Below are 23,246 nucleotides of genomic sequence, written 5' to 3' on the forward strand. Positions count from 1 at the left end.
AATAACATCTAAATAATACCTAAACTGCTTGCCTTGGCCTACAAGACTTGAATATTTGGCCCCTGCCTCCCCTCCAGCCCCCAGCGCCAGCCCCAGGACCTTTGCATCTGCCATTTCTGCTCTCCAGAAAACCCTGCCTCCTCCCCCGTCTTTGTAGACATAGGTGTTTCTTGTCATTTAGAGTTTCAGTTCAAATGTGACACCCTCCCATTGATGGAAATCATTTCACCACCAGACGTTATGCGGCTCATTGTTTATCCCCTGCCTGCCTCCCAGCGCCTGGAGGGGCGCAGGGAGCTGCCTGTCCCTCCGGTTCAGAGCCACCATTCCGCACCTGGACCACCGCTTGGCAGAGGCGAGAGTGGGAGCTGTCACCATCAGGATGAAGGACAGGGGTGACCCAGCGAGGAGAAGCTAAGAGGAGATGGCGATAGGTCAACGCGATTGCGCCTTTATGGTGGAAGAAACGAAGGGTGAGGGTCAGAAAAGTCAAGGACGGGCTCAGGTCCCGCCACTGGTGATGAGCGGGACCCACAGGACCGACGAGATCGCGGCCAGGCCCTGGGAGGCTTACTTGGACATTTACCTGGCTGCCTTTTCTCTGCTCCCCTCCGTCCTCACTCCCCCAGTCATCGGCATAGGTCAATTCAGAGTGTTGAAGAAATACACGAGTTTGGCTCTGGAAAGGAAAATCAGAAAAGCGGCCTAAGGGGCCCCACCCCCAGGAACGCTAAGGTAGGCGGCCAGGGGTGAGCGGGCAGAGCGGGCCAGCGGGCCCTGAAAGCAGCCCGGCAGCCAGCGCTTCCCGAGTCCCCCTGGCGCCGCCCCGCTTGCCCCGCTTGCCCCGCCCAGGCCCCGCCCCCGGCCTCTGCCCCCGCCCCTGCCCCGCCCCTGAAGGCGAGCTGCGCTGACAGCGGGCGACCGGCTGGGTGTTTGCATACAAAGGCGGCCACGCGCGGCGCCGCTCGGTGAGTAGTCGCCGCCTCCAGCCTCCCGCTGTGGAGCCCGGGCCTCAGCCTTGGGTTAGGCGGGGCGAGGCGCGGCGCAGGGGCGCTGAGGGCGCGTGGCGAGGCGGGGGCTCGGCCCCGGGGGCCAGAGGACCGACGGCCGGGCTACGTCCCCCGCGGCCCTCTACGGGAAGTAGTTCGGGGGAGGGAGGCGGGGAAACAGGCCCTGGAGGCCGGGAGGGCCTCGCGAGCATCCCTCGGGCCTGGCTTTCCTTGCGCGCCGCGAGGCCCGGCGTGGGCTCGGCCTGGCTGATCTCGAGCGGCGTGGGGGCCCCAGGGGGCTGCCGCGCAGTCCCAGAACCGCGGGGACCAGCTCCAGCCGGCTAGCGCGGGTGCGTCCTGGCTCTGCGCGATCATCCCCTGCTTTGCGCCGGGGACTGGGATGAGAGGCTATCTTTCCCCCGGAGTTAGGATTCCAGCGCTGCAGTTGAGGAAACTGAGGCCCAGAGAGGTTGACCTCTGTGCCCAAGGTCACACAGTTGCTGGGCGGCAGGGCAGGCTGAGCCCAGGTTGGAATCCCCGTTCTCATATTACAGCTCTCCCCTGCGAGGCCTCTGCACCTTTCTTGCAGCCTAGTAGGTGCTAGGCCTAGTGAGCTCCATCAGCTGCTCCTGCAACATAATTTTATCATGGGGAAGGCCAGGAAAATGCAGGATGAGAAGTAACGTTTTGGGAGTAACTTAAGTGCCGTGGAGCTAGAGTAGGTAATTTGTGTGGTCAGTAGTTGCTGGAGAAAGCAAATTCAACCCTGTTTTTGATCAGCAAGCAGGAAACCAATTAAGACAACTGGCAGTATTAATTTGCAGAGTTTTTAGAACCCAGTAGTTTCCCACGGGATAGAAGTGTCTTGGGAAATCAAAGCTCGTAACAGTTTTTTTAACTGGGGATGTTGTGGTATGGTGGTCTAAGGGTAGTGATTGTGAGATTGACTGTTTATCCTGTGTTCCGTAGTTTGGGTCTTATGAATGAAAGTAAGCAGTTGAGGAATGTATGGTATTTGAGAAATAAGTACATCCACACATGAACGCTTTTCTTGCTCCCGGATTCTTGTTGAAAGGTGTAACAGTTGGATTTATGATTCTATATTTTGATAGCGCTTCACGTTTGCCAGCATTTGTTATTGAGTGTTTTTATGCATGGTTGTGTGTTTTGGCGTTTATTATTCCTGTTCCCATGTGGGGCCCTGTGGTCTTGTGGAGCCAGGCGTGAATAGAGCCCTGGACTTGGGTGGGGAGGTCTGGGCTCTGATCTGGGCTCTGCCTGAGCTCTCTGGCATCCTGAGCCAGTTCTTTCATCCACCCAGGTCTCGGTGATCAGCAATTCTTTTCTTTTAGAAAAGCACAGGGGAACAAGGGGCGGACCTGCTGAGTCTTGCGGTGTGGGAGAGAACCCGAGGGTTCAGGTGAGAGACCACAGAGATTCCTAGTTGTGGGGGGGATCTTGGAAGTGACTGAGGAGGAGCCTGCCCTGGATTAGGTGGGGACGATTGGCCTGGCTGGACAGAAGGAAGTCTGTGGGCCCTGCTCTTCTGCTCTTTGCCTGGTCAGCTGCACGAAGGGCCCAGAACAGAGGGCAGGGGAGGTTCAGGAGATGACAAGCTATTTCAGAAGAAGATCCTGAGGCCACCGTGGCCTGAGAGGCGCCGAGGCCGGCACAGAGCACTGGGCTTTGCAGTTGTTGTTCTGACCACTCACAGATGTAGAACTTGGGCAGAAGACTTGGATCCTCTGAGCCTCAGTTTTCTCATCTGTAAAATGAAGGGATAATCATAGCCATTCACAGAGTTGTTGTAAAAATGACTGAGATAAAAACGAGCCCGTGGGACATAATATGGGGTCCACAAATCATTGTGGTGGTCATTATTTTAAGGTGCCACAGGGTGCCAGCGAGGAGGGGCTCTTTGCAGGGTTGGGACAGTCCTGGCTGACACCGGCCTCTGCTCTATAAATCATCCCTGTGGGACGCCCCCTCCCCCTGCCTGCCACCTCTCTTCCCGTTGGCTTTTCCGGACCCTCTGTGTACTGGGTTCAAGGCCTAAAAGGTACCTGAATGAGATTAGTTGATTTGCGTAAGCCTGCCAATGGGGGTGGTTGAGGGGCACAGGCAGCTTGTTCCTTAGGGTGGGAGTTGCACGGATGGCGGCAGCTTTTGGAGCATTTTGAGAGACATCCAGGTGTCAGGTCCCGCCAGGACACCGAGACTGGCGGTTCAACCTGTTTGCACTTGCACTTCCTCACTGGTAACCTGGGCACAGGATCTCAGAGCTTTTGAGGGGTCCTGAGGAGGAAGTCCCTGGAATCACCCACTAGCAGCTTTGGGGCTTGTTCCTTGAGAAGGACAAAGTCACAGTTTTGACACTTTATTGAACCCTGGTCCAGTGTACTGTATAATAAGCCCACTCATTTAACACTGGAATGGGGTGTGTGGGGAAAAAAGAGTTGGTACAAAACCCAAGCAGAGCCTTTCAGTGACGTCACAGGTTCTTCCTTCAGAAGGGGCCCAGGTGCCTGTCAGATGGCTGTTTCTGAAATGTTCGCTTTCTGAACTGTGAGTGAGGGTGTAGAGAGAGAGGGGCACATGCCTGTGTGTGGAGGGGACACACCTGCACTGGCCCTGCTCCTTGATCAGAGGATGCACCAGTGCCCAAAGGTAATCTATGCCCCCCAGGAGGCCACACTGGGCCCTGGGGCTGCTGGGGTCCGGAGCAAGTGCCCTGACCTCCCTTCCTGTGGGCTGCCTTCCTCTTCCTTTTTCCACTGCTTTCCCCTCTCCGTCTCCCCACCTGTAATTCACCCAACAAGCCCTTAGAGCTGGGGTTGGGGTGGGGTCTGTGCAGGCAGGGATATGTTGAGTAGTGAGTTTCTGCCTGTAGAAAGCTCTGGGTCTGGGTCCAGGCTGACACTTTCACAATGAGGTATGTGGCCCGGGAGTCTTAAAACCTCAGCACAGTGTCTGGCCCCCAGGCTGTTCTGCACTCTGAGGGATGCAGGGTGCCTTGTGCCATTCCCACTCCCAGCTGAGAGGTTGGGAGGAACCAGATGGACTGGGCTCCATCAAGAGAGAAGCCAGAAGCATTTTCACACCGGCGGTCATGGCTACAGGGGGATGGCTACAGTGGATTTTTCAACCCACTGACCACATTTTGTGATTCTTGCAACAACTTAGAATTTTCGGCTGATGCTGAATGCTGGGGCTTTCCAGAAAAAGTTGTAGACTGTTAGAACAGGCACTTTGCTCTGTAAGGAGGCCTGTTTGTTCCAGAGTGTAAGCTGATTTGCATTGGCTCACAAAGCTGTCCACAGACCCTGCATGGGAGACACAACCAACACCCCCATGTGCCTACTGGCACGCACTTGTGCCCCCCACCCCCCCGGCCTTGCCCCCTGGAAACCCTTGCTCCTCTCCCCTTGCCCTCTGTCCCCTTAGCCACACACACTCACGTTTTGATGAAGTCGTCCTCTGTGTTCATGGATCTCACTAGGCCATAGGTCTTCAGTTTACAAGACAGGAGACAAGCAACAAGGGTTTTAGGATAACGAGCACCCGACAAGGAACGCGCCCAGACAACTGTTCTGGCAAAAGAATGTCCCGCCATTGGACTCTGCAATGCCAGAATGCCACCAGTCTCGGGGTGGCCTCTTTGGGCTCAGATTTGGGGCAAATGAGAACGTGTTACCACCCTGGTGGAACGTAGGCATAGCCTTCAGATAGTTCTGTATTCATTTTGACCAGTAATGTTCTTTGCCTCTGTCTTTTTGGGAAGGTACCATTTACGTAGGTGATCTATACAAAGTCCTCCCCAGCAAGAGACGTTATTCAAAGACTGGGTTTTGTCTGGAACCAGTGTGTGGTCACAGAGTTAGCACCTGGTTTTTATTTGGTGCATGTGCTTTGAAAAGTACTTTATGTTTACTACCTCACAACAGTCCTGTGAGGTGGCTGTGCTGATGTCATCCCTTTTTATAAAATAGATGCGAAACCGCAGTGCAGACGGCTTAGTAACTTGTCCATGGCCACAGAGTTAGTGGAAGGTGGAGGCAGGATTTGAATACCTCTTACCTACTGAGCTATATTGTCTCCTAATAGATAGTGCCCTGGAACATCCAAGTGATATTTGCCCACCCCCCAATTGCTGGGGTGTGGTAGGGGTGGGGGGTGATGCAGAAATAAAGTTATAAGGGTAGAACATTCTTTTTGACCAAGACACAAATTTGGACAGAGGGCTTTTGAAAGTGTGTAGAGAGAGCGTGCCATTGGGTCTTCAAAGGAAAAGAACTTTCTGTCGTTCATCAGTGAGCTAAATAATTGAGCCAAAGGATTGGAGTCAAAGCCTTGGGCTGTTTTGCCCCGCATAGTGGTCACACCATATTTAGATGTCTGCACCCACCTTTATCCAGGCCATTTGTATTTCTTGGCAGGAACCTGAGAACAAGCGTCACCTGGGATTGTAGTATCTGAGGGTTGCAAAGTCTCAGCGCTGGAGGAGTTGAGTGATCACTCATCTGACCTTCCCTCCAAAGCAGGAGTACCCCTGTCCAGCACCCTCTTGTGTCTCAGTGGTTTCAGTGATGGGGAGACCCTGAGACTGAGTGGACCAGAGTTTTCCATTCTTCACTCCCAGTTCTCTGAGGTCACTAATAATTGATGTGAAATACATGCAGACATAAAAAACAAAAGCTAGAAAGCAACATTATGGGAAGTATTTATGATAAAAAGTGAAGATCGCTTCCTCCTTTTCCCAGGCTAGTCCCAGGGGTGAATCTTGTGAATCTTGTTTTGTATGTAACTCATTCCATATTTTTTTAATGCATATCAAAATATGTACACATGTAATTTTTTAAAAATGGGTTCGGCCGGGCACTGTGGCTCACACCTGTAATCCCAGCACTTTAGGAGGTCGAGATGGGCGGATTATGAGGTCAGGAGATCGAGATCATCCTGGCTAACATGGTGAAACCCTGTCTCTACTGAAAATACAAAAAATTTAGCTGGGCATGGTAGCAGGTGCCTGTAGTCCCAGCTACTCAGGAGGCTGAGGCAGGAGAATGGCATGAACCCGGGAGGTGGAGCTTGCAGTGAGCCGAGATCGTGCCACTGCACTCCAGCCTGGGCGACAGAGTGAGACACCATCTCAAAACAAAACAAAACAAAACAAACAATAAAACCCCACAGTGGGCCCATGTTATGAGTATTTTTTACCCGTTTTCATTCTATGTGTACCTTTTCATGTTAATATTTATGGAGCTACTCACTCCCATTTTATTAACAGCCTTATAATATTCCATTTTACAATGTGAATGGCCCATAATTTATTAAGCCAGAGTCATACAGATATTATTTCCAATTTTCCCTATTCCAATTAATGCTGCGGTTACTGTTTTTGTACATGGATCTTACTGTATTTGTAAGATCAGTTCCCAGCAGTATAGTTACTGTGGTTTGCCAACATATGCCCCAAAAGATGGGCATTGCCACATTGCCTACCCCATTTATGACCCTGCTAGTAGTGAGTGTGGATGTCTGATTTTCCTACTTTTCACAGGCCCTGGGGTTTTAATGAAATGCTTTGATTTTGGAACATCTGAAAGGCCTCTTTCGATTCCTGTATCTTTAATTATGAATGGGGTTGAATATCTCTCCCATGTATTACTGGCCAAATGTGAATTCTGTATACGTTTTGTCTATTTTTTCTTTTGAGCTGATCTGAGGCCATTTTAAACCGACCTTAGTCTTCTAGAGGTGGCTGGTGTTGGCAAAAATTGTGGGGTTAGGAAAGCTGTGGCGGGGGTTTTGAATTTTGGCAGTTCCAAGAATGCAGCGTTTCTTGGCAATTTGTGAAGCCTGGAGATGGATTCTGCCAATTTTGGAGTAAATGTGGAATTTTCTAATGTAATCGTGAGGCAAGAAACCACGTGACCTCTGTCACCTCATCCTGACAGTGTCAGCAGTGCTGTCCTTTCTGGAACTATGAAATCGTGGCCATGAATGCTTGGAGCTCGGCCGGCGGGCCATGTGCTGGAGTTCTACAGATGAGCTTAATTATGGGAACGCCCTCCTGTCCCAGGTTGGGGAGGGGGATGGGCAGGGTGGGGGTGGGCTGGAGGAGGAAATGCCTGTCGCTTTGCCACCCTGGAAGCTCACTGCGGGAGCTGCACATTTTCCTACCTGCCTAACATAGGCAGGGCTTTGGTGGCTGGACCCCAGGGCTGGCTATTTTTGCTGTTTCATCACTTTCATCAGGAAGTATTGAAAGGCCTTTAAAAGGCCTTTGACTTGCAGGGCCTCTGACCTGCTGGCCTTTTAAAGCATCTCCAGCTTTTCTAGTGAGTTTTTGTATTTTGGACGGGAATGTCTCACAAACCCTGGCATGCCAAGAAAGTCCCAATTTCCCAGCAGGTAGTGATGGATGCAGAGCTGTGCTCTTTTGTTTAAGAAGCTCCTCAGGGCACTCTGGTCAGGACAGTTTAACCACAGAGATGCTGGTGGACTCAGTCAGTCCAGACCTGGCAGAGGGCAGCAGCTGTCCGTGAGTGTATGCCAGTTCCAGCAGGGCGTGGGCTGCTGCCCAGGTGGCCTGACTTTCTGTCTGTGTTCCTTTCCCTGCATCACCCTGAGTCTGAGCCAGACTTCCTCTTTTGTCACAGGTAATTCATCACCCTTATCAACCGCCGTAAGTATCAGTCCACAATGCTCTGAAAAGACTTCCTCTTTGCCGTTAGTGTAAATTACAGGAGGAAGCTAACACTTTATAAATCAATTTCATTTTCATGCAAGTCTTATTAGTCATTATACCATTTTGGGCACTTCTTAGGAGCTTTTTGTGTTTTTAAATGCTTTGGATGAAAATCCTCATTTGTCTCATAAACCTCCAAGGTGGATGTGATCTCGGCGAACACCAGTAACAGCGAGATGTTTGTGACCTTATCCGGTACTGAGCAGACCACAGATAGAGTCCTCAGATGCTGAGACACTGCCTGCAGTGTGCTCAGAGGAGGGCGGCTAGGCAGTGAGCAGGAAGCCCCAAAATAGTCCCTGTCAAGCCCAGCTGGGGAGCCGACAGTGCCTTCCCTAGAGGAAGGGTGCCAGGGGTGGTCATTGAGCTGTCTGGACATGATCTGTTGGCCCCATGAGCAGCAGCCAGGTCTGTATCTGGGAGCTGTAATTTCCTGCTGATAACAGGAACATAGATAAGGGGGCCCCATCCCAGACTGATGTTGGCCTGGCTTTTGAATCGCTAGGCTCCTTGGATGTGCCTTAAGCCCGCAGGTGCCCTTTACGCACTTGTCGTGAGGGCAGATGTGACCGAATGCATGTTTGCTCTCTGGGCAGTGAGTGGGTTTTAGGTAGCTTCTCTCCAGGAAATGGTGAATCACCCGGAGCTGAGCAAGTGCCAGAGAAGTCTTCAATCACAGACTGAACCCAGGAGGGTGTTTCGGCTTTTCTAAGTCCTTAAGGGTTGTAGGGAAAGTTTTGAACTATGGCTTTTGACTTTACCTTCTGAGAGGCCCTGTGAGGGAGCGGTGATGCTGCGGGTGAGAACGGTTTTGAAGGTGTCATATCCAGGGCCAACCCTGAGGCTTGCTTCTGTAGCTACCTCCTATGGGAGGTTGTGACAATAATACGATTTTGCATCTGTTTTCCAGGAGCAAAGATCTTTCCAAACTAGTCATTGTGTTGACCACTGAGGATGACAGCCTGGTGGGCTCAGTCAGAGCCATTGTGTTAATGCTCTGCTCCCACACACATAGCTGGTAAATGCCCGAAGATAACACAGCCAGACCTTCTGACCCCAATTTTGTGTCATTTCTGCTTTGCAGTCTTACCCTTAGATGTCACGGCTGTTTATTTAAACTGTTCGCAGGAAATTTTGTTTGGGAGCATTGTCTTATGAAATTTATGCTCTGGCAGAGAACAATTCCTGCTGTCTTCGTTTCTTCTGGTTTTTAAATTTTAGTGCTTTGCCCCCTCGTACCCTGACTTGCCAAGCTACTTTGAGGGTGGTGGGTGCAACTTGCTGTTTATACTCTGGAATGTCGTGATGGGACCAAAAATAAAAGCTTCTTGCTTGAGATGAAGACTTGATTTCATGAAGTTGCTGTGACCAGGTCACAGAATCTCAGCATCAAAGTGAGAGCCACATCAGATTCTCGAATTACCTCTACAACCTCTTTGCCAAGTGGTGGTTTAGACTTTTTGAATGCACCTTTTGAGGGTGAGCTCACTCCCTCTAGTAAACGAGGTTTTGGAAGCTTAGATTGTGCTTTCTGCCCTGCATTTGAAACTGCCTCTCTGTAATTCAGACTTCAGTTAAAATCTATGATGATGTCTCCAGCACCGGATGCCCTGTAAACACGTGCTCAATATGAGTTGACATTTAGAATTAGATGGTTGCCATCTGCTTTGCTAAAGCCACATGACTGGTTTGTCTTTACCTGGGCCTCCCCCACTGATACTGGATTTATCCACCTTAGATGAGGAGGTAGTGCTGTGCAGAGGACAGCAGCAGAGACTAGGAGTCCATCCTGGGCTCCCCACTCTTCTCTGTTCACTTTCTAGTCATGTTGGAATAAACCTGGTGCTCCTGGCTCCTCATCAGAAATGGGGTGATGATGCTTACCCTGGAGTGCTTCCCGGGGTTGTTTAGAATCGGATCAGATGTGCTTACAACATATGAAGGAGTTTCATACATTTTATGGAATGTGGAGGTTCCCATGGCCTTTCCCCTGGGGCTTAGCAGTGATGTGTTAAGTGTTCTGAGCACAAACAAATAAGGGGCATTGGGAAAGGTCTGTGGGCTCTGGAGGATTCCTACCTCCAGAGGCTGACTCCTCTAGGCTGGACCTGTGGCTCCCCCGAGAGCCCCAGGAAAACAAGGATCAGTCTCAGGGTCTGTATTGACAGGACAGACAACACTTTAACTTCAAACAGGCAATAGGATTTGTTTTCTCAGAGAGCCCCAAGTTCTGTTTCGTTCTGAGTGTCCTTTCAAAGGTAAGTCAAAGGTTAGCCTGTGCTGAAACCCGAGGTTGTTTTCAGCGGTTCTCTTTCATTTGCTCCTGGCAGAGTTCCTCATTGCTCTTTATGTGATGACCTGCCAACTCCTTCCTCATTGAAACACCAGGGGCTTGCACATGCCCCGCGTGGCCCCCGACAGCCCTAGGCCATCTGTGTCTCTTGGGTAAGTGGAGACCCCATCACAAAACACATCCACGTCCTCCTGCCTGCCGCCGCTTCCATCCTGGTTTTGGCAAAATGGTCACCACAGGTCAATGAACTTGGCTTGAGCCCTGGTCCTTTGCTCTGGGACACCCACTGGTTCTCAATGTTTTAAGAGTAGGACTGAGGGAGCTCGGATCCTCTATTTCCATTATATGGGAGGAAAAGCATTCTGAACGCAGAAAATACTTTCGCTTTTGGAAATCAGTCACCATATAGATTTATTTATTTATTTATTTATTTATTTATTTTTGAGACGGAGTCTGGCTCTGTCGCCCAGGCTGGAGCGCAGTGGCCGGATCTCAGCTCACTGCAAGCTCCGCCTCCCAGGTTCACGCCATTCTCCTGCCTCAGCCTCCCGAGTAGCTGGGACTACAGGCGCCCACGACCACGCCCAGCTAGTTTTTTGTATTTTTTAGTAGAGACGGGGTTTCACCGTGTTAGCCAGGATGGTCTCGATCTCCTGACCTCGTGATCCGCCCGTCTTGGCCTCCCAAAGTGCTGGGATTACAGGCTTGAGCCACTGCGCCCGACCCACCATATAGATTTAATGCAATTATATCATTCCAGAAATACCTAGCTTGGTACACAAATACATAGGATTAGACTCCTGGCAAGTGTTGCAGAATGTCATCAAAGAAGACGTGGGAAGTTGTTAAAGAAAACATGGCCACATAGCACTGCAGACATCTCCTAGGCCTGCGGTGGGGCAGGTACCGCGTCAGAAATGAGCAAGCCTCGTCCCTGTCTTCAAGGAGAGAAGACTCACTTGGTAGATAGATGTCTGTTCAACCACTTGACGAATGACAGTAATATTCATCAAGCTACTGCCCTGGGCGACTGGGCTGGAGGGCTGAGGAGGAGGTTGAGGCTGAAAGATAGCGTCATGTGGGTGTGTGTATGAAGGGGTCGTGTACCTGGATAGCGAGGGGAGGAAACGGAGGAGGCAGGTGGGAACCCAGATTTGAGGGTTAATTATTGTTCAACTCCTGCAAGACACTTAGTTCTTTTCTTTTTCCTTTTTTTTTTTTTGAGACAGAGTCTTGCTCTGTCACCCAGGCTGGAGTGCAGTGGCGCCATCTCGGCTCCCTGCAAGCTCTACCTCCTGGGTTCAAGTGACTCTCCTGCCTCGGCCTCCTGAGTAACTGGGACTACAGGTGTGTGCCACCGTGCCTGCCTAATTTTTTGTATTTTTAGTAGAGACGTGGTTTCACCATGTTAGCCAGGATGGACCCTATCTCCTGACCTCATCATCTACCCGCCTTGGCCTCCCGAAGTGATGGGATCACAGGCGTGAGCCACTGTGCCTGGCCACTTAGTTCTTAAAGAAGCGAGAGTAGGAAGAAAAGTACAAGTGAGAAAGACTGAACAAAAACGGGGATTGTAAGAATGCATTTATTGAGACAGTTTTGCGTTTGCATTTGCTTGGCCAGTCTTGTATATCATTAGATGTTGCTTACCATGACATCATTTCATTTCCAAGGAGCAAACCCACAATAGGAAAATGGAGCCACTATTATGTCCCAGATAACGTGCCTTAGGTAATGTTCTAGTTGCAGGAACTAGAAAGGGAATTAAAATCACTTTTATTTACTTGCATAATAAATGAGTGGAACAGCAGATTCCTGAATCGTCCATTAAGGGGCGTGGCTTAAAATCATTCAAATTCCTTTATTTATTTATTTATTTATTTATTTATTTATTTATTTGAGATGGAGTCTTACTCTGTCACCCAGGCTGGAGTTCAATGATGTAATCTCGGCCCACTGCAACCTCTGCCTCCTGGGTTCAAGCGATTCTCCTGCCTCAGCCTTCTGAGTAGCTAGGATTAAAGGCATCATGCTAATTTGTGTATTTTTGTAGAGATGGGGTTTCACCGTGTTGGCCAGGCTGGTTTCAAATTCCTGACCTCAGGTAATCCGCCAGCCTCGGCCTCCCGGTGTTCTGGGATTATAGGCATGAGTGCCCAGCCCCCATATGTGTTTTTAATAATCGATGCTATTCAAGTTGAGCTTGCTATTTATTATTATTGTCATAAGTAGAATTCTAAATGGAATATGCTTATAGATGTTTATGTTCTTTGGTATATTATCTGTTTGGTTCTAACATAAAAACAGTTTCTAACCCAGAGATATCTGGAAAGATGGTATTCCAATGGGATGTAATAACCTCAGAAAATTTATATTATTTCAGAAGGTCAAGCTAGAAGATGTCACATTAAAAAAACTTACGTTTCTTAACCTTAGGGCTTTTCTGAAAATCCACACTTAGAGAACCCCAGTCTTGCCAAAGGATATTTGTAAGATTTGGCTGAGTTCTCCGTCAAAAACATTTGAACTAGGGGTTGTGGAATCCTGTTTCGAGTGGTAAATAAAATCCTGTCAGGTGAAGCTGCTATTTCCTGCCAAATTTTGAGATTAAAATCAGTAAGTTTAAAAGGAATTTGGTATGGGGTGAGTGAATAGCAGGCATCTGAAAGCCACTGGAAATTGAAGCATTCCGTTTGGTCCTCTGCAGGTTTTGTTTTTGTTTATTGTTGTTTGTCACCCTTGAGATAATTAAGATACTTTATTCTATAAAGCAGATATTCCCCTCACTGCTTGGTCACGTGTTTTAGCAGACAGCAGGAAACCAACACCAAAGACAGTCATGAGATTAACGGGCAGGTCTGGGGAGGTGGGTTGATTGGCTGGTTTTGTCTGGCTTCTTCAGGTAAATTAGCTTCTTCCTTGAACCTTTTACTCAAAACATAACTGAAAGTAAAATTTGGGAATTTATGCTCAGCTGGTTTATTCTTGTATTCTTTAAACATTTGTCCAGGATTTATTTAGAAGAGAACTTGGAGGAAGGGCAGAGAAAGAAGAGCCTGGCTGCCTCTAACCTGCCAGCACCCCTCCAGGCAACAGGTGCCTAGAGTGACCGGGCCCACCCTGTGCCTTAAAGGGCATGGTGCCTCCTGGGAGAGGAATTGCCCCCTCCACCCCAAGTTCTCTTTCAAAGAAATTATTTAACCAAATAATATCCTGGCTTCCTGAAATGAGTTCTGGTTAATACAATATTCTCTCTCCCAATTCTTTTTTTTTTTTTTTGAGACGGAGTCTCGCTCTGTCGCCCAGGCTGGAGTGCACTGGTGCGATCTCTGCTCACTGCAAGCTCCGCCTCCTGGGTTCACGGCATTCTCCTGCCTCAGCCTCCCTAGTAGATGGGACTACAGGTGTCCGCCACCTCGCCCGGTTAATTTTTTGTATTTTTAGTAGAGACAGGGTTTCACCACGTTAGCCAGGATGGTCTCTATCTCCTGAGCTCGTGATCCGCCCGCCTCGGCCTCCCAAAGTGCTGGGATTACAGGAGTAAGCCACTGCGCCTGGCCTCTCCCCAGTTCTTAAAAAGAATGTTAATTGTGATAAAATACACATAACATAAAATTTGCCATTTTAACCATCTGTAAGTGTATGGTTCAGTGGCAAAATAGAAACCCTGTACCCATTAAACACACACTGACTCCCTATTTTCCACTTCTCGCCAGCCCCTGGTAATCACTCTTTCTGTTTCTATGAGTTTGTCTGCCTAAGGTAGCTCATATAGGTAGAATCATACAGCATTTGTCCTTTTGTGACTGGCCTGTTTCACTTAACCTACTGTCCTCAAGGTTCATCCACACAATAGCATGTATCAGAATTTCCTTTCTTTTTAAAGCTCAGTAATAGTCCATGATATGGATAGACCACATTTTGCTTTTCCATTCATCTGTCACCCTGGGTTTGCTGCCTCCTTTTGGCTACTGTGAATAATGCTGCCACGAACATGGGTGTGCCGATATCTTTTCGAGACCTGCTTTCAGTTTTTTTGGATATATACCCAGGAGTGGAATGGCTGGATCATAAGCTAATTTTATTTTTATTTTTTTGATGAATTCAGACTATTTTCTGAAGTGGCTGCACATTTTACATTCCCGCCAGCAGTGCACAAGAGCTCCAGTTTCTCCATATCCTTGCCAACACTTGTTATATTCTGTTGTTTTTTTTTTTTTTTTTTTTTTTTTTTTAATAGTAGTCATCTTAATAGATGTGAGGTGGTGGTATTCACCCTTTTAAAAACTTTCAGTGCTTGGTTGTTAAGGCAGGCCCAGGGTGTAGATGTTGAGTTCCTAGGAACAGACAACAGATTGCCAGGTGGAGCCCGTGACCCTGTCACTTGTTGAGAATTATTGAGAAGATTTCCTGCTTTCAAATTGAGGTATTTTCAGATTTGCAAAGAAGTTATTCAATAGAGGGAACTGCTAAAGATATCAGAGCACCATTAATCTAAGCTAAAGCCACAGCTGGGGATATCAAAGCACCTTCTGGTTATTTGTGGTAGGAAAATACTCCAGACCAATCCAGTGGGAAGGTCACAGAGGAAATTGGAGTCTTGGCTCTGTCTTTGCCATGGAGAGAGCTTTGCTAAGTCACTTCCCATTTCTGGGCTTACTTTTAAAAAATGAGGTTGTCGGAACAACAACTAGGGATCCTTCTAGCTTCCAAATTCTTGGATTCTGAGCAGTAACCTTGAGTTTGCTCACTGAAGAGGGGCAAGGATGCTTGTTCTTGAGAACAAGAGAGCAGAGCAACAATTAAATTATTAAAGATGCCTCTTCAGTTGCTAAGAACTAAGGAGTGGAGCCTTTGTCTTGGAACGGATAGAGCTGGAATTAGACCTTGCAGGTTACCCAGGCCAACGTGCCCCCTTTGCAGAGGAGAGGTTAGGATGCAGAGATGTGGTAATGCTATCCAGTTATGAGCTTTCTCTTTCTTACGAGTAAAAAAATATCAACAGTAGTTCTTAGATGTGCTGGCCTGGGGTTGGGGCCTCACTGCTGGGGAGTTGGTCTCATTCGGTAACAAACATAGCTCACCTGCAAGGGTGATGAAGGCAAAGAGATGGGGAACATGAGAAAGGGCTTCACAGAACCGAAAGAGAGGTCACTTCAAAATCCAAAGACCTGGATTCCAGTCTGGTGAAACTGGGCGTGTCAGTCCAGACAGCCTCTCTTCACCAGCCCTGCAATCTTCATTGCACTTCGGCTGTCTTCTGGTTTTATCATCTGAAAGGCTGCATTCCTACAGGGTATTGTGAGAGTCAGCAGGAGATAATGTATATGAAAGAAATTGTACAAAGATGTTATTAATACTGCTTGCACGTAGTTTTAGAGTTAGAGGGTTACCTCTCTTACCAGACACATGTTAAAATCTAAGTTCAATGTGGAAGGAATAAGAAGTATCAGGGTTATAAAGAATCATTTCTGATATTGTACATCTTTTCAGGAAGCATCCAACCGCACCTTTTTTGCATGAAGTTAAACCCGCACCACTCGTAAACTTAGAGAAATGTGTGTTTTGATGTTTATATATATGTGACGTATTAGCAGGACAGATGAAGGGGGAGCTGGGCTCTGGCGTTTACCCCCAGGTGAAAGGAAGGCAGATGTGTGTTCCTCCCTGAGTGTGTTTACTAAGGGCTGGGCTTGTTTCCTCGGTTGAGAGAGGAGGTGTATCAGTACAGAGAGCTTCATTTAAAATTGTAAAATGCACCTGGGAGGGCTTCTTGCATTCTTTCCTTTGTAGGTATCATTCATGACTTTTGGTTCTCTGGCCTGTTCTAAATTAGAATTAAATCCACAGTTCTTACTAGCCCCTGCATGCAGGGGCTTTGACCACTTTTGAGCGTCATTTGCAAATGGGTGTGCTGATCTCACTTTTGCTTATTTCATAGGAGTTGGGGTAAGATATACAAAAGGTATATTTTGTTTTTTTAACTTGAAAGACCAAAGCTTTATCCTTGGCCTTAAGAATGTAGCTCATAAAAGAACAAACAAACCATACAATTTCCTCTACTCTCATACACACTTCTGACACCAAATCTGTGTGTGTCTCTTCCACACCAAGCAGTTCTCCAGCTCTCGGAGCACACCAACTGGGTGCCTATAATTGAATTCAATTCAGACACCGTCTGCCTGGAGTTAGCATCAGATTCCACAGGCTAAGGGCTCATCCCCACAAGCTGTCCCTCACTTCAGATGCCAGTCAGTCTGGGCCTCCTGTGCATCTGCCTGACTGGTTATAAATCAGGGGTTCCCATGACTACCTCCTTGGGTTCATTCCTTTGTGGATCGGCTCACGGAACTCAGGGAAACAGTTTACTGATCGCCACTGGTTTGTTGTAAAGGATAAAACTCCGGAGCAGCCAGGTGGAAGGGTGGAAGGGTGCACAGGGCAGGGCGGTGGGGTGGCAGTGGTACTTCCATGCCCTCTCCAGCACCCCAGCCTCCCAGCACTGCCACACGTTCACCAACCTGGAAGCTCTCTGAGCCCCTTTCTTTCGGGTTCTATGGAGGCTTCATTACACAGGCGAGATTGATTCACTCATCGGCCATTGATTACACTTAATCTCCCTCCCCTCTCCTTCCCTGGAGGTTGGGGATGGGGTGGGGGGTGGGGAGTGGCTGAAGGCACCAACGCTTATCACAGATCAGTTCCTCTGGCAGCTGGCCCAGCCCCCATCCTCCGAGAGTCCTCTGATTAAACTTTGGTGTGGTCGAAGGGGGCTTATCTTGAGTGGACTGGGCCACTTGAGTGCTCTGGGCCACTCCAGAGCAATAAAGCTCTGGAGCTAAGGAGCTGTTTCAGGAGCAGGGGAAGAAAGCGAAATATCATAACAAAAGACATTCCTATCACTCAGATCACTTAGAAATTATAAGGGGTTTAGGAGTTCTGGCTGGGATCTGGGAATGAAGACCAAAATATATATTTCCTTTTACATGATAATATCACAGCGCCACTGAATGATAGGAAAAGCTCCCAGAACCAACCTGTCTACACAGCAGGTTTGTGAGCCACAGGTTCAGACACGTGGTGTTTCCTGGAGTCTGGAGGAGACCTGAGGTGGGGGTGTTGTCTGTGTGGTCACATGTGTCCTGGGATAGTCGCCTTGAAGAATGGCAGCAGTGTGGACCAGGAGGAGGGGTGAGGTCTCGGGGTGGACTGGAAGTTACATTGTGCAAATCCTTCCTGTTTGGGCGGTATTTGCAACCACATGGCTTCACAAATCCACCAAAGCATCAGGTGAATAAACAGGAGAGGAGAAGAGAGTCTGGGACTCAGCCCTAGAGTATAAGTCAGAGCTGGAAAGAAGAGACTCCCGAGACTGGACGACCACCAAGAGGTGCCACGTCCCTGAAGGGCCAGAGGAGGGTTGATGGCGTGACCCCCGAAGCTGAGCAAGGAGTGGAGAGAGGAGGGCTGGAGGACTCCTGCCTGCCATGACCCAGTCCAGGGATAAGATGTGAGTGCCGTGGGCCAGTCAAGACCGCCGGTTAGCACAGCAGGGCACAGTGATGGCAGAAGGATGGAGCTGAGAGCTGAGTAGAGTGGACAGTGATGTGGGCAGGCGTGGACTGCACCAGGTGGTCAGGGATCCGGAGCTACGAAAAGAAGGCCAGAGCACGGTGGTGGCTCGCAGTGCAGCTGCCTTGAACCCAGAATATCTCTTGGCCTGTCCCTATCCCTCTGTTTCTTCTGTCTCTACCTCCTTTCTAGGCGGGAAATTGTTTCTCTCCTAGCCTTCCTGCCATCAAGTTTTTTTCTTGCCAGTCTTTACATTGTTACGATGATGCTTTTGCTAAATCTTGAATCAAAGTGTCATTTTGTTCCAGAATCGGATGGCTTCACACAGCAGAGCCCGCATCTCCTGGCACGATTTCCCACTCTCCATCCTTCCCTTCTGCACATTCTCTGTTCTGGGCACAGCTCCCTCTTCCAGTCTGGTAGTTTTAAGCTTCCATGCTTCTGCATGAACCTCTCACTGTCCCGCAGTACCCTGTCCACCTTCTCATCTGACATCTGAGATGTTCTCCTCCAAGCCCGCCTCCAGCGCCAGCTCCTCTGATGCACCTTCTTTCCTTGATCATAACTCCCTTAGTGTTTACTTAAAACAAATTCAGCGACACTGACATTTATTTTAGTTTGTGTGTGCGTGTGTGTGTGCGCGTACGTGCTACTGCACTCCAGTCACACTCAGCTCACTGCAACCTCCACCTCCTGGGTTCAAGTGATCCTCCCACCTCAGCCTCCCAAGTAGCTGGGACTACAGGTACGCACCACCACGCACAGCTAATTTTTGTGTTTTTAGTAAAGATGGGATTTTGCCATGTTGTTCAGGCTGATCTCAAACTCCTGGGCTCAAGCCATGCACCTGTCTCATTCTCCCAAAGTGCTGGGATTATAGGCATGAGCTACTATGCCCTGCTAGTTCCTTGTATATTACCTCTGTTTCCTTCACGACCCTGTGAGTCCCTCCAGGGGACAGGACTTTCTTCTTTATCTCTGTGTTGTGGCCCCAGGCCCTGTAGAGGAGATGGCCTGAATGTTTGCTGAGTGGATTGCAGTTGATAGCTGGCCAGCAGCCCAGAGCGCTGGTGTTCCCTGGGGCAGTGGAGAGAAGTCAGACATGCAGGCAAAGGCCACATGGAAATTGTCACAAACAAAAATCCTTCATTTCCCTTCTCCCGTAAAAATAGTCATTTGTTTTTCAACTAATATCAAGTAGCTACTGTGATTGGCATGGTGGGGGATCCTCAGCTGTATGAAATAGTCTCTTTCCTCTACAGTCTTGAGATTTAGTGTGCAAAACCTGTCCATCATGACAGAAGAAGGGGCAGGTGGCAGTGGTCCTAAGGACAATATAAACAAGCTTCATAGGACTACAGAGGAGACAGGGCCCGGGGACAACTGAGATTAGATGTCATGGGGTCAAGGCTGTCTGTGCTGGACTCTGGGAGAGTAGAGACTAGTGGGCTTGCTGTGGGAGTTGGGGTGATGGGCCGTGATGGGCCGTGATGGACCCTGATGGGCCGTGATGGGCCGTGATGGGCCGTGATGGGCCATGATGGGCTGTGATGGACCCTGATGGGCCGTGATGGACCGTGATGGACCGTGATGGACCCTGATGGGCCGTGATGGGCTCTGATGGGCTGTGATGGGCCGTAACGGGCCGTGATGGACCCTGATGGGCCATGATGGGCTGTGATGGGCCCTGATGGGCTGTAATGGGCCACAGTGGACCCTGATAGGCCACGGGGGTGGACGGAGCACATTCCAGAAATGAGATGAGCTGAAAGTTGAGTGTGTAATCTACGTTTTTGAAATGGTGAGGAGTTCATTTTGATTGGCTCTTCCTTGGATTAATTGTGTGTCTGTGTGTGTTTTTTTTGTCTGTTTTCCAGGCACAGACCATGAATTACGTGGGGCAGTTAGCCGGCCAGGTGTTTGTCACCGTGAAGGAGCTCTACAAGGGACTGAACCCTGCTACGCTCTCGGGGTGCATTGACATCATTGTCATCCGCCAGCCCAATGGAAACCTCCAATGCTCCCCCTTCCACGTCCGCTTTGGGAAGATGGGCGTCCTGCGCTCCCGAGAGAAAGTGGTGAGCTCTCAGGGCACGGGGACCTGGCACCGGCTCTCCTTAGAGAATGCCCTTGCACTCTGGTGACGCCACCTGTCTTGAACTCTCAGACCCAGAGTTTTAGGTCTCCGTTGGAAATGGTCAGTCATGGAACTGACAGTGACTAATTGGAATTATTCTAGTTAGCATGGCTGTGTAAATTAAAGTGCCGTGGCACACACCACTGTTTATTAAGCTCCTGTATCTGTGGGTCAGGAATTCAGGCAGAGCACAGTGAGATGGTTTTTCTCTGCTCTCTGGGGCCTTAGCTGGAAAGGTCAAAGGCTGAGGGCTGGAATCATCTGAACACTCACATTCTTTGTGACCGGTGGTTGATTCTGGCTCTTGGCTGGGCTCTTTGCTGAGGCTGTTGGTCATACCAACTACCCATGGCCTCTCCACGTGGCCAGGGCACCCCACAACACAGTGACAGTGGTGAGGTGAGCGTCTTGAGAGGGAGGAAGCCAGGCAGATGCTGGATCTTCTTATGGCCTAGCCTTGCAAGCCACATGGCATCACCTCTGCTGTGCTCTACTGGTTGGGGCCATCACAAGCCTGCCTGGGCTCAAGGGGAGGAGAAATAGGCTTTTCTTGGTGGTGTCAATGGAAGAAGGATAAAGTTCATACATTTGGAGAGGAGAACTAGGTTGTTGCCTTGCCTGCTGGGTGGCCAATTCTGACAGGCTGGGAAGTGTAGCCTCCGGCCAGAAGCAGAAACAGACGCTTTGAAGGAGGGGCAAAGAGACCAGGGATTTCTGGGATCACAGAATCTACATATTTAATAAGCCACAGGAGGGGGGTCACGAGTGTTCAGGAGAGGAAAACATGCACATGTGCAGCTGAGCTTCATGCCTCTCCATGGGACCCATGTTCAAAACATGATGGCACTAGCACCAGCCAAGGGTGGAGTTTTCTGGTGTCTGACATCAAAGGGTGGAGCAGGAAAGGGAAAACCCTCAGGGCACATTCTCCCTAGATGGGTCAGGACTAGTTCCTGGGCTCTTATCAGACAAAAAAAAAAAAAAAAAAAAAAAAAAGGCAGAGCAGCTTCTTTTGCTGATACCAGTGCAGAGTCTTTTGAAAGGGCTGGTTTCTGTTTGGCCCTTTTGAAATGGCGGTTACTGAGGTGGGGTATGAGGAAGCATGTCCCATCTCGCATTCCATCATGGCCTGGAACTCAGTTCTCAAGGTTTCTCTGGCATCTCCTTGACCGAGAAGGGGTCCGTTCAGTCAGTTGTGAGCTTAGATTTTTATTTCTAGTTTATTTTCAGGAGTGGCAAAGGTTCTGGAAGAGCAGGTAGGACCGGGATATTGATGTGGCCAGTTTTAGAAGACAATCTGCCACACAAATGGAAAGAAACAAATATTTACAAATAGACATTTCATGCCCCCACCTAATGTGGATTTTGGGATGATGTCTCATGATTCGTTCTTTGAGTTAAGTTCAAGTGGAAGCTCTTCCCTGAGTTTGGGTGAAGGATCCCAGCCAATAGTTGGTGAGTTTTCCAGGGTGTAATTTCTAATGTCTGGGGCTGGGGAAGCTTTGATTGCAGCTTGAACTCTCACCAGCCGTGTGACCCTGGTCTGGTCACTCCCTTGTCTGGCCTAGCTCCTCAGCCAAAAAAGGAGGAGCTAGACCAGGTGGTCTCAGAGGAATCTTTCTATTAGCTTACTACAGAAATAACTACAGTTTTTGCTACTATTTTTAATAATTATAATAATGGCCAAAACCGCAATTATTTTTGCACCAACCTACTGCTTTGGGTTCCTTCTTTCCTGGTCAGGGGCCTGCCCTCCCGAACCCAGAACTCCTCCAGTGCTCAAGTGACCGTTCCCTTGGATGGGACTGCCTGACTGAGACTGGGAGTTGTGCGGCACTTCAGGGTATATGTGACGACAGCGTATCCACAGAGACTTGGCTCTCCCCATGAGGTCTCCTGTTCTGGTGAAGGCAGCTCATTCTTTTCTCAACCATCTTTTCCCCTCAGGTTGACATAGAAATCAATGGGGAATCTGTGGATTTGCACATGAAATTGGGAGATAATGGAGAAGCATTTTTTGTTCAAGAAACAGATAATGATCAGGTAAGGAAGGCTGGTTGGTCAGGGATACTTCCTAGTTTTGAGCTTTGAGCAATGGTTATCTGGAGACACCGCGGAAGTTTGTGCAAAGTAATACTGGCCCTGGCTGTGTGGACAATGGGGCAGAGAAAAGTGGGCGTTGATCTGTATGAGGGATTTGAGCCAGATGGCCTGGGGGTGTGCTGAGTCCACACAGACTCGGCTCTCCTGGCTGGCTTCAGTTTGCTGACTACTTCCCAGGAGACAGAGGGATGGACTTCACACATGGGCCTGGACCATTGTCAGAGGTGTACAGATTGCACTGGTGTGTCAAATCTCAAATGCCCAGTGTTCTTTTATTAAGTGAGTGGCTGAATTACTTTACAAAAATATTTGAAAAATTTTAATAGCTTTATTGAAATACATGTCACATATACACAAGTTACCCATTTCAAGTGTACACGTAGTAGTTTTAGTATATTTACAGACAGGTGCAACTATCACCACCAGTCAAATTTAGAACATTTTCATCACCCCCAAAAGAAACACCATACCCTTTAAATATCACCTCCCCTATACTCTACCCCCAACCCCTGAGCCCTAAGTTACCACTAGTCTTTCTATTTCTTATAGATTTCCTTATTCTGAACTTTTAAATGGAATTATAGTATCCCATCTTTTGTGCCTGTTTTTTTGATTAATGTTTCAAGGTTCATCCAGGTTTAAGTATGTATCAATATTTTATTCCTTTTTATGGCTGAATAGTATTCCATTGTATCCATAGACCATGTCTGTTCATCTGTTGCATTCATCATTACAAACAACTTGAATTGTTTCCACCTTTTAGCATTGTAAACAATGCAGCTGTGGACATTTGTATACAAGTTTTTGTGTGGACACATGCATTTGATTTTTCTTGGTTATATACCTAGGAATGGCATTGCTGGGCCATGTGGTAACTTTACATTTAACCTCTGAGGAACTGCCAGACTGTGTTACAAAGCAGCTGTTCCATTTTATATTCCCACCAACAGCACACACAGAGTTCTGATGTGTCTACATCTTTGCCAATACTTTTCTGATTTTGTGATTCTAATCATTCTAGTGGATGTGAAGTGGTATCTCTTTATGGTTATGATTTGCATTTTCCTAATAACTAGTGGTGTCTGACATCTTTTTATGCGCTTATTGGCCATTTCTGAATCTTTGGAGAAATGTCTATTCAGATCCTTTGCTAGTTTGTGTATGTGTGTGTGTGTGTGTGTTGTTTTTCTTTTTTACTACTGCCATGTATGCCTTCATTATATATTCTAGGTACAAGTCCCTTATCGGGTATATGATTTGTAAATATTTTCTTCCATTGCGTGGGTTCTCTTTTCACTTTCTTGATGGTGTCCTTTGCAGCATGAAAGTTTTTAGTTTTAATGAAGTCTAATTTCTTTCTTTTTAAAGTTTGTGTTTACCTTTTTAATGTATGCTGTTTTT

At 48.3% G+C, this 23,246-nt stretch overlaps 1 protein-coding gene across 6 annotated transcripts in view; it reads left to right on the top strand.

Annotated features, from left to right (window-relative positions):
* The first annotated feature begins 886 nt into the window (after positions 1-886).
* Positions 887-23,246, top strand: part of LPIN1 (lipin 1) — an 80,302-nt gene continuing 57,942 nt past the window's right edge. For 3 of the 6 annotated variants that reach the window (XM_038006586.2, XM_038006584.2, XM_073022792.1), the window contains exons 1-3: positions 887-968; positions 19,483-19,683; positions 21,690-21,785. In XM_038006586.2, the coding sequence (XP_037862514.2) occupies positions 19,492-19,683; positions 21,690-21,785 (288 nt within the window). In that variant the 5' untranslated portion in view covers positions 887-968; positions 19,483-19,491. Of the gene's footprint in view, positions 969-1,184; positions 1,340-14,250; positions 17,544-19,482; positions 19,684-21,689; positions 21,786-23,246 lie in introns of those variants that run through there. The other 3 variants (XM_038006587.2, XM_073022793.1, XM_038006585.2) reach the window with 2 other exon arrangements.

This window comes from Chlorocebus sabaeus, chromosome 14, assembly GCF_047675955.1.
Source record: "Chlorocebus sabaeus isolate Y175 chromosome 14, mChlSab1.0.hap1, whole genome shotgun sequence".
Lineage (NCBI taxonomy): Eukaryota > Metazoa > Chordata > Mammalia > Primates > Cercopithecidae > Chlorocebus > Chlorocebus sabaeus.